This window comes from Halyomorpha halys, unplaced genomic scaffold (assembly GCF_000696795.3).
Source record: "Halyomorpha halys isolate HHAL.00 unplaced genomic scaffold, Hhal_1.1 Scaffold45.1, whole genome shotgun sequence".
NCBI lineage: Eukaryota > Metazoa > Arthropoda > Insecta > Hemiptera > Pentatomidae > Halyomorpha > Halyomorpha halys.
In genome coordinates this window covers 2,268,715-2,280,805 of record NW_027113993.1, presented here as the reverse complement: position 1 = coordinate 2,280,805, position 12,091 = coordinate 2,268,715, and the positions used below count along the sequence as shown (strand labels likewise).

The following is a 12,091-nucleotide window of genomic DNA, read 5'->3' as shown; positions in this document are numbered from 1 at the left end:
TATATATATGATTAATAAGGCATATAATTATGAAAGCGACAATTAAGACTATTCTAATTTCAAGAAATATACACTAAAATTTCGGTTTCTTACACACAAGCTTTTTGATTGCCAATGGTTATCAACCGATAACCTACTAATCAGGGCTTTTGGCTATTGACTGTTTTTGTCCAGTGGGATTTGCTGTTTTGTTAGCAGCTACACACTAATTTCAAATAATACCAGATACAATAAACAAAGACATCTAAGTGTTTAACTCATAAAATTGAAAAATGGCAAAAAAAGAAAAGAAATGTTATCCTCAACTTACATCTTTGACTTTTTCTATGCTTGCAGCAAAATCCACAGCTGAATCTTCTTCTCTAGAGATAAGAGTAGGGACTGGAGATTTGTCTGGTAATGGAGGCAAAGCTCGTTCAGTAAAAGGCATTTTGCTCAAAACAAGAACACGCTCTGGTTCCTGTCTTCTACGTCTAAAGAACATATTACATAAAGTTTCTTTTAAAACATGGGAGAAACCTTTTGCTTTATCTTCACTCCTTTTTTTTTGTTTTTTGCCACCCCCTATACCATGAGGATTGTACAATGTTTGGAGAAACTGTCTAACTTCCTGTAGTGTCATATGGACAGGTTCAGATGTCGGGGGAGCACTTTGACGCTTATTTCCCCTCTCATTTTCTTTATTAGGATTAGCTTCAACTAATGTCTGCCTTCTTCGTTTCTTTCCATTTTGCCTGATAAAAAAGAAGTAATAATCTCAATTATATTTTTTTAGTAACTAAAAAGATTCACTATTATTTTCATTTTAAATTTGGCTATACCAAATTAAAACTTATAAATTAATTTATCAGATAACAATGTAGATAAAAAATTATTCAACTCTTAAAGTATATTAACCAAAATGTTGAAATGAAATATTATGTTGAAATACTATTAGACAGGTAAATCACATTTACTATAACCTTAAAGATTGTAGACAGGCATGATTTCAGAATAAATGAAAAAATCAAAGGCAAGAGAATAGAAAGCAGAGCACTTTCAAATTCCATTTAGGATAACAGTTATGATAAATACAATGAGGAAAAGAAAGAGTTGATGCAAAGCACATTTTAAAACATTAGTAACATCTCATTAACTCAATCATTGAATGAACCTTTTTATTTCTTCAGATTAATTTATTTTAAAATAATAATGTTAAAAATGACCAATGAATTTTACAAACAAAAAATTTAATCAGGAAAAAACCTTTTAAGAAAATAACCTTACCTATGGCGCCTAGCTGTAGGTCGTGGCCTGACAGAGTCAATAGGAATTGTATAAATATCACTATCAAGTGGAACGTTGTACAAATCAATCAGTGCGTCGTGTGACATTGCAGAAGTGATAAATGAAGAATCATCTGCTCGATTAGGAGTGGGAACAGACAGGGAATTGTGAGAAGTGGAAGGCCGTAGAGGGGATGGAGCTGCGGGTCCAGTAGGGGGTGTGTCTCTAAACTCAACTGGTGGTGCTATCCAAACTGCTGGCTCTGATGAAGATTTTTCTTCCTCACTCTCTATGTACTAAAATGAAAATGCAACAATCAATAATGAGGAAATAGATACAATTTCACAAACATAAAATTGAATTTAATAATTTATTTTTAAAGTTTAAGTAGGAGTAAACGAGAATACCATTTTTTTTTACATGATGCACATGGTTTAGTGATTGACAGCCGTGTCATACTATATGAACTTTGTGAGCATAAACTACCTAGGAATTTATTTCTGTATTCAGTTGTTCGTTACTACAGTTTACTAATTTTTTATTCTTCCCATTTATTGTCCATTAGTAAAAAATATGAATTAGCCAAAGTAAAGAAAATGCTAAAGAAACTACCAGTGAGTATTAACATAAAGTATGATCAAAACGAGCAGATAATGATCAAACATTTTCCTTTTAGCAAAAATAGATAAAAATATATAAAGGAAATTCACTAGTCAGTTATGTATCAGTTTTAAAAATACACAAGATCTTTAGACATATAACATTGTACATTTAATTGACTATATTATAACAAGCTATATAAACCATAAAAGTTAAATAGGAACTAATCACCTGAGTGCTATTATATAAAGTTAACAAAACAACTATAAATAATAGTGAACGGTGAGTAATAGATTTATTTTACTATTGCAAGGTTAAAATATGTTAGTTTGATACATGTAAAAAATAAAATTCCTTAAATAATTATTTAAAAAATACAAAAAAATTAGACGTCATATGGTAAGAATTATATATCATATTTGTCAAAATACATGTCAAAGTATTTATTATCCATAGTAAGAAAAACCATTAAATAAGTTAATATTGATAAATTTTAAATACTTAATAGGACATACTAACTGAAACAAAACAGCTAAATATACATTGCAGTTTTAGATTGAAAATAAACCAAAACTAAATATAGTTAAGATAGAATTATCAGAAGAAGTGTGATCTACTGAGTCATTAAGAAAGCAGTAACTGACTCATCAAATAATCAGTTTTTTCCCGTAACAACAGAATCATAGAACATACTCTATTAATTAGCCAAGGTCACATTATCATGATATTGCCCAAACAATCATGATAGGGCATTGTTTACAAGAGCATTTTTTTTTTATCTGGCTTGCGATTTATTTTTTATCCCTACATTTACAAAAACATGTCCCATTACTTAAGTTAAATAAAAATTTTAATTAGAGTATTAAACTATAATCCATACATCAATCTACAGTATTAGTTTTAATACCAGAAATTTAAATGGTACACTAATATAAATATTATATTTTATTTTTTGGAGGAAAATATTTACAATCGAGTACAAGAGGTCAACAGTTATGCTCAAATTAAAACTGAAACATGATCACCAATATCAATAATCCTACACTGTATCATAATTATCAATTTACCTCTAGACCACTTGACAGCGAACTACTTTTGTATAAGAAATTTCTATTTACAGAATGTGCTAAACCTGACCAAGCGGAACATGATGGTGGAGACTCCATTATAAACTCCTCCTCCTAAAAAGAAAATATTATTGGAAGTTATTCAAAAACTTTGTAATCAGAACCTCTTACAGTCAGCAATTATGTTAGCAGCTTATTATTAAATAAAATAATCATTAAATAAGAAAAAAGACTTGGCATCCAACCAGCAACTATCAGAAAAAATCAACATAGAAAAATACACATCTTGGATAAGAATCAGTCAAGTCAAGGCAACATAACAAAAATTGATATGTTGAACTGTAGTTTTTATTTAATTAGCTAATATTTCATCCAAAACTTCAATATCATCGCTAGGACAATATACATAACTCAGAAGATACAACATTACTTAATGTTTAATAAAATTGAGATAAGCAAACCATTTTACTAAAAATTTTCTATTGAATGTTAAGACAATATTAATTCAAATAAAATTCAAATTAATTTAATCAATAAAAATAAAAAGCTATGCATATATTTTATAAAACCATATTCAACAGTATTTTTACTCTTCTGGAAACAAGGCGACATTGAGAGACATCATGTTGCTTCTACAGTAACGATATGTTGCTATACTTACTACCATATATGTTTCTGACTAAATAATTATTTAGATTCTACTATCAAAGATAACTATTGTTTATAAAATAAAAAAGGGTAGAAATTACATTAGAAATCAACACAAAATATTATAACTTTGAAGATTTAATTTTCACAAATTTACAACACATGATAGATTAACAACCTTAAATAAATACTAATATGATAAGAAAAACATAAAATAATAGATATCAATATAGCTTTGTGGATGACATACATTCTGAAATTACATTTTTAATGAAATAACTGATAACTAAACAAATTAGAATTTTAAAAGATAAACAATGAATGGAAATTAATCAAAAATATATCACAGTATTCAAATCATAAATAATCAATGAAAAAAAGAAGCGTATATACTGACCTTTTGCACTAATGAGCTTCATACTTTGATATCCTTCCTATATTATTCGTAATCATACTCAAAGTTCTGACCCGCTGATGCCAACATTAAAATTTGAGAACACATTATAAGGTTTAAATACATCGCTCAAGATAAAATGTTTAGGTTCAGGTCATCGATAACCTCTGTATATTGGCAATCCAATTGTCACTCAAACAATTGTTCCCATTACCACTAACTTTATGAACTCTCCGACAGAATGCATGATGATAGTAGATACGCCAACGAGCTATGTATTTTCGTTCAAATAGATTTTTATCTAAATTAATAAAAACAAATAAATCTTCATGAAGCTCATTGGTTTACAAAAATGGCTGTACATAGCAAGACAGGCGAAGAAACTAACGCAATAACCTGCAGATTAAAAAAAAAAAAAATGTGTCTACAACATAAATAATAAAATTTAAAATAATGAAGAAGATGGTCAGGGTTACGGTCAAAAGAGAAACAAAAATATTTAACAACTATTTATTTTCCGACGTTTCGCTCTTACTCAGGGCTGTTCACGTTGATAACTTTGGCGAATTTGATAGAATATTCTAGATATTCTATCAAAGTCTCCAAAGCTTTTAATAACAACAAAAAATTAGTACATTTTACATAAACTAATATCTAAAAGAAATATCTAACAACAATTACCTAGCTAATTCTTGCGGTCGGAATTCCCAAATGGCGTTTAAAACGACATCAAATGTGGCTTCTTCACAAAGACTCCTCACAAATTAGCGTAAATGCGAATTTAAATTTCATGCCGTGCATATTTAAATATGTAAGTGGGTAATTCTAAAAAAAAACTTCGTATTCTGAGTCAAAATTTGGTGTGAGTGAACCATTTTCAAAAATTACCCAATTTGTTAGGCAGCTTCCTGGGATCATAGAGAACAGTATGCAACACAGAGTATAGCTCTAATCACATTTTTAGTATCTAAATCCCAATTCGTTAGAGCGGTGTAAAAGAGCTTAGCTTCCAACCTTAGATAAAATTCTTAATGTTCCCAAAATCGGACCAATACGAACGAACTTAAACAAGGACCTAACCAATCTGAATCCGAAAAGGCAATTATAGGAGCTTTCATCTTTGACTAAACTAGCAGAACAAACTAACTACAAAAAAAGTATAATAGTTAAATAATGTACTCAAACCGATTCAGCCTATAATAAACTTATTGCCTTTTTTTTTTTTTTTTATTTATTTATTTATTTATTTTTTTTTTTATCCCCCTCCCTTGCCATTTCTGGCATACGGGGTACGGGAGCAGTGGGGTAGTTCGTGCTGGGATTGCGCATGCCACTGCTCCCAATGATCTTCATCCGTTCGGTAGGCCCTTCTGCTGCGCATCTGTCTGGGTGCCTCCTGCAGTTACCAGGCTGGTCCAGCCCTTCTGGTCTCAGTCTGGGTCAGCTTCATCTTCTTCTGGTGGCTCGCCGATGTTGGGTGGTCAAGTCCTTCCCATTGTGAAATGTGTTGGGCCCACCACCTCCTTCCATCCGTAAATGAACTCCCTGAAGAAGGGATAATTCTCTTCTTCCATCAACCATGGAAAGTCCGACTCGGCGAGGGCGAAAATCCCGGTCTTTCTTAACAGCCTGGCTCGGTGTCCTTCCTTGGCGGAGCAATCCACTATTCTGGATTTCGTGTTCTCCTGTTTCAGGAACTCCGCACGTAGGGCACCGGGGGTCGATGTTCTTTCCAAAGCTCTGCAGCTTTCCCCGAAACCTCCCGTGTCCTGTTAGGATCTGTGAGACCCAATAGTCTGGGATGACCCATTTAGCCTTCAATCTAAAAAGGATGGTAGGGAAGAATTTTCTCAAAGTAGCGCCCTTCTGGCTTGCTACCCACCGTCCATTCCACTTCTGTATTGAGTCCTCCCGCAGTATTTTCTTCCACAAGTTTGGAGTCTCGCCGATCCTCTCTCGGAGCTCATCCGGTAGCGCTTCTAGCCCCTGCCTCTTTACTTCATATGCTGCCATACTCAAATTCCTCCTCACGCACCACTCTCCTACGAGACTGGCACACCTCTGCGCTTCTGTCTTTAGTCTGGATCTACTGTTCTTGGCCACGATGACTGCCAGGTCGTCGACGTAGGCCGTGGCAAGGAACCCCTTATCCTCCAGATCCCCCAGCAACTCATCAAATACTAGCTTCCACAGAGCTGGTCCTAGGACCGAACCCTGGGGACATCCTCTTTCGATTTTTATCTCGACCTCGTAGTAGTTACCCCTGATCCTGACACTCCTGTTATTGAGGTAACTACCTACGAGGGAGTATAGGTTACTGGGGGTGTCGAGCTCTTGCAACCGCTGGAGTACACGGGGCCACCAAACGCTGTCGAAGGCGGAAGATATCTCAAACATGATCAATAAGACATATTTCTCCGCCCTCTCCTCCACGTCCCTACGCACTCTCAGCAGCGCATCCGTAGTTCCCCTGCCACGGGTCGAGCCAAACTGGCGTGGATGACTTGCAGCACCTAGGACTGGTCTAAGGCTGTGGACGATCATGTGCTCCAGAACCTTACTAGCTACTGGGAGGAGGCATATTGGTCGATAGGATTTAGGCATTTCTTTATCCTTACTACCTCCCTTGTAGAGCAGTCTCAAGTCTGCAATCTTCCACTTGTTTGGAAAGTACCCCTTATCCAAACACTCGTTGAATATATCCAACAACTCTTCCTCAATATAAGGGGCACTGTTCTTGAGGATTGCAGCACTTATGCTATCTAGTCCTGGAGCCCTACCGATCCTTTGTCTGTCCACGGCAAGACGAAGGTCCCAAATATCCCATGGTGGGCATAGGTCGGTACCCGGTGGGTATAACGTGGTGTGTCTAACCATTCCATCATCTGCATTGTCCTGGGACGGATCATCCCTAGGGTATGTATAGTCTATATACATCTTGGCAGCCTCCTCCAAGGTGGTTGCCTGGGCACCTCTCACTCTAATAGCCGCCATCACTTGTAATGGTTTAATTTTTCCCAGTGCCATCCTGTACGGGATACCCCAGGGATTCTTTTCTGATTCCTCTACGATAAATTGGTCCCAGGACTTCTTCTTCTGGCAACACACTCCGTTTCGGTATACCCTATACCTATGCTTGGATTCTTCTCGAAGTGCAGGCCCCCTCTCGTCGTTTCTGTACTCCTGGTACCTACGCCTGGCCCTGTAGTATTCTTTTTTTAACTGCGTCAGAGCCGGCGTGCACCATGGAACCGGACGTACTCTCGCCCTTCGGCGTTGGAGGGTAATATTCGCCGCTTCAGTGATGGCGCCCGTAAGCATTGCCACTCTGCGGTCAATCTCGGGCTCCTCATCTATCGGTGTCATCTTCTCCCATTCTCTGTCAGCCAGTATTCCCTCCAATTCACTGGAAAACGCTCTCCAGTTCACCGATCGAGTCACAAAGCTCTTTTCTACTTCTGGGGCATCGCCTTCCTCTTCCACCACACTGAAGGCTATGACCCGGTGATCGGAACTCGTGTCTGCAAACTTATTGCCTGTCATAATAGCAAAAACAAGTAATGAACCCCTGAAAAAAATAATCTAATCATCCCTAGATTAATCTTAATAAAATAAATAAAAACAACAATCATTTCAATGTCAAAATATTTTTTAAAAATTTTTGTAGCTTCAGATTTAGTACATGCAAAAATAAAGGAGAACATTATTTAATTTTAAAGAAAAAAAATCCTCAACAATTGCAACCTTGATGTGGTTAGAAGACTTGAAACTCACAAAATTGTTTTTATTCTTGATTATTTCATAGGAAGGTATGTACTGATATGATGAGTGTGAAAAAAAAAATCCTTTTTAATATTATTTAACTTCACACAGTTCCGGGGCGTTTTACACATCCTCAGATATTATATGAGGAGAAGATGGTTTGGTGTGCGGTGAGTGAAGAACACAAATAGGTAAGTAAAAACGTATTTGTTAGTGCCAAAATTTTGGCGAGAATTACAGCCCTTTGTAGCGACGCTACCTATGAGCGAGCTGAAGAACCAACACCTTCATCGCTTCCCGACAGAGATTTATTGATTGAGTTGTAAGTAGTTAAATGTTATCATAATGTAAATATTATCATAATTGTAAATGTATTATTTCAATGAATAAACGTAAACAAAAGAATATACTGATGTACAGCAATTTCTCACAGGCCCCGCCTCTCACCGGCGTTTGCATTATTAAGTTTTTTTTTTCGAAGAAGTATATGTATAGTACCATTTAGAATGGATATTTCACAAGTAATAAATAAACATTACAGGTAACCTTAAAATACCTTAAGTAGTAAAAGGCAGCATTAAGTTTGCTTCACGATGCAACACGATTTATTCCTTCTTTTTCACAGTAAAGCATTCACTAATTACCTGTTTCTTTTCTGTTTTAGAGAGATCGGAAAAAAAAGATGTATATGTATGTACATATATAAATAAAAACAATAAAATAAGTATAAAATACAATAGCTAAAATGAAACAATTAGAAAATGTGGTTAGAGAATGCAACTAATTATTTAATACAATAGATAACAAAAATTAAAAGTCAGTGGATAATGAAAATAAATGAATATAAATACAATACAGATGTGGGAATTAACTATTGACCTAAAATGAAACATAATTAAAGTAATTGTTATTATATAAGAGATACAATTGGGGTACATGTCATGATCACATCTAGGCTAACTCTATATTAGAGATGATGCGCACCAGCTCTTTTTATGTATTTTCCGAACATTTCAGATTGCAGGCTTTTATTAAATTGAACCTTTTTATATCGTACAGGGTTCAGTCAAAAATTAAATGATTAAAATATAAGAAGATGGTCAGGGTTGCGGTCAAAAGAGAAACAAAAATAGTTTACAACTATTTATTTACTATTCTTTACCTCCTCGACTGTACGGACTTCCTAAAATCCACAAACCTGGCAACCCCCTTCGCCCCATCATATCCAATATTAATGCTCCATCTTCTAAACTTAAGCCAATAAGCTAATAAGCCAATTCCTCCTTCCGTCTCTTCAGTTCCTGAGCTATGACAACCCTTACGATATCCACAACTATTTCTACCTACGAGAACAATTAATATCCATTAGAATTCCCGCTAACTTCATTCTTACTTCATTTGATACCGAAAGCCTCTTCACCAACATACCCATCGACAAAGCATTCCAAATTGTGGAAAAAACTGGACTACAATAGAGCCACATACCACTCTTAATTTAGCCTCATATCTTGAATCACTTGAACTATGTTGCAAATCCGGATATCTAACTTTTCAGGGAAAGTTCTTTCACCAAACATCAGGTCTCGCCATGGGAAACTCTCTCGCCTCCGATCTCTCTAACATTGTGCTCAATGACCTCCTTGATTTCGTCATCCCTTTATTCCATAACGACATTTTATTTATCAAAAAATATGTAGACGACCTTTTCCTCATTCTAAACCCTGATAAAATTCCTCAGTTCCTTTCTTCTTTTAACTCTTACCACCCTCGACTTCATTTCACCGTTGAAAACGAAACTAACTCTTCCCTCCCCTTTCTTGACCTGCTTATTATAAAGAATAATGACGGCTCCTTGTCCACTGACTGGTATAACAAACCCACTTACTCCGATAGGCTACTTAACTATTTTTCTCAGCACCCCCACCATCCAAAAATTAATATTGCCAAAAATCTCATACACCGTTGCCTTTCCTTATCTGATCCCCAATACCACAACACAAACATTCACCGTATTAAGACTATCTTGCTTTCAAATGACTTTAAACTCTTAAATGACAAAAAACTTTTAAACTCTTACAATAACCGTTCTACGCCTACTTCTCCTTCCCCAAACTCTCTACATCCACCATCCACACTCTCGATTTATAGATCCCTTCCATATGTCCCCCCTCTCATTGAAAACATACAAAAATTCTTAAAATCAACAATCCCTTCACTACGCCTTGGACTCAAATCTCAAAATAAACTATCTTACTTTTTTACTAATACCAAGGATCCTACTCCACACCAATACCGCTCTAACGTTGTATACCGGATTCCTTGCTCCTCCCCAACTGTAATTCTTCATATATTGGTGAAACTAAGAACCACCTCAGATCACGTATCTCTCAACATAAAAGAGGAAAAGATAGAAAGAAATGTATTCATTCATGCTGCCCAAATACATCGGGTTGCCACATTACACAGCATACTGATCAATCCGTGATCGGACATATATAAATTACATATTTTTATATGATATAATATAATAGAAAGATAACATTTTTTTTTTTCCACAGTATTCTTTTACAATTAATACCAGTCTACAAACTAAATACAAGCATTTCAATTTACTCCTTTTTTTCTTTCCATTCTATTTTACAACACTTATTTCATTTTATCAACAAAGTCCCCTATATAACAAATATTAGAATATTAAAAATAATAAAGTAATAAATAATAAACCATCCCTCCTCTGGATAACTCCCCTACTCATTAATTTCCATGCATGTGGTGGTGGATGATTCCCAAGGAGTCAAGTATTATATTCTCTGTCATCCTAGCCACGTCCTGAACATCGACCCCAAGCTCCTCCATGAAGCTCCTACTCGTGCTGGAAATCGTTCCACGGGCTTCGAACCAGAGGCCTCTCACGTTGAAGTCTCGTTCTCCGAAGCCCTCACGGAACTTCTCCTTGAGGAAAGGGATACATTTATCGTAGATTTCCTTCTTTTCCCTATCAACCTTATTTGCCTGGTCAAGGTCGTCATTTTCATATCTCACAGTGGGATCCAGAATGATTGCCGACTTTCCCTTCTTAGGAAAAGCAACTATATCTTGTGGATCCATCCGTATCTACACAGTAGACCTCGTCAAAGCAGGCAAAATCTCTTTCTTTTAGGAGCTTCATTAACTCGTATTTCACTCTATGATGAGCCTTGTCGATTCCAGCTCTCCTTTATTTATGACGATGCCCACACTCTTTTGAGGATTCAATGCCAAACCAATTTCTTTGAGCGTCCTGTGTACGCTATCAATAATTCTTTCCGCAGCAACTTTGTCGCAAGCTGAAACCACCTGGTCATTCGCGAACCCTGTGACGGCCATACAACCTTGGTCACTATTGAGCTTATATCCATATTTACTTACAAAGTTTCGCTCACACTGGTCGCGGTATAGATGGTCTATGGGCAGGTTGAATAGCGAAGACGACAAGGGGCCGCCTTGAGGTACTCCACGCTTTACTTTGATTTGGCTTGTTGAGTGGGCACCTACATTTATGTTTATGTTGTTTGTTGTAAGGAGAGCTGAAATCACATTTCTAAGATCCGGCGGCACACTCCTCGCCTTCAGTGAGCTCACAATATGATCATGGCCAACATTGTCAAAAGCACCAACAACGTTGAGAAATACCACCGCGCAGTTACTTTTCTTACTGCTTGCATCCTTCAAAATCGCATCGATAATTCTCGCGTTGACGTGCGCTCCCGGAAGGCCCTTTATAAAACTTCTTTGATTTCTGTGGAAGGTGACCTGTTTTCTAAGTTCATAGTCAAGCACCTTCTCAATAATTCGGCGCACGATCGAATATATTGTAATCGGCCTCCAGGATGATATATTATTTGCATCTCCTTTGCCTTTATATATCAAAATCGTGCGCCCCCGCCTAAGTAGTTCTGGTACATAGGCCACCTTCAGCATTATCTCCGTAATTCTCTTAATTATATGGGCTATATTAAAGAACTTTATCGTGCGGATTAAAACACTATCCGGCCCCGGCGATGTATCTAAAGAGGTAGATTTTATGGCTTTCCGTATTGATTCAGTTTCTACTGAGATCAAATTCGGCATCGGGGGCTGTTCTTCATACTCCACACGCTTACGGAGATTTTCGCTTTCAAACAGGGTCTTATAATGCCTTTCAATTTCAGCCACCTTTAAGGGACATTGCTTAGGAGCGTCGGCATTCATGATATTTTGCACTACTTTTTTTCTTCTATAGTAATAGTTGTATTGTGTGTAACATCGTACTGATATTGTTCTTGCCGACGACACCAGTCTGCTTTATTGGCCCTCTGCGGATTTGGTACTTTTC

At 36.3% G+C, this 12,091-nt stretch overlaps 1 protein-coding gene across 3 annotated transcripts in view; it reads right to left on the bottom strand.

Moving 5' to 3' along the window:
• LOC106689246 (uncharacterized) overlaps positions 1–4,201 on the bottom strand; it is a 7,885-nt gene extending 3,684 nt beyond the window's left edge. Inside the window, exons 1-4 of one of the 3 annotated variants that reach the window (XM_014434144.3) lie at positions 3,979–4,201; positions 2,934–3,047; positions 1,267–1,562; positions 311–734 (exon numbers count right to left, since the gene is read on the bottom strand). In XM_014434144.3, coding sequence (XP_014289630.1) covers positions 311–734; positions 1,267–1,562; positions 2,934–3,032 — 819 coding nt within the window. In that variant the 5' untranslated portion in view covers positions 3,033–3,047; positions 3,979–4,201. Of the gene's footprint in view, positions 1–310; positions 735–1,266; positions 1,563–2,933; positions 3,048–3,594; positions 3,721–3,978 lie in introns of those variants that run through there. The other 2 variants (XM_067051214.1, XM_067051215.1) reach the window with 2 other exon arrangements.
• Positions 4,202–12,091: the final 7,890 nt, after the last annotated feature.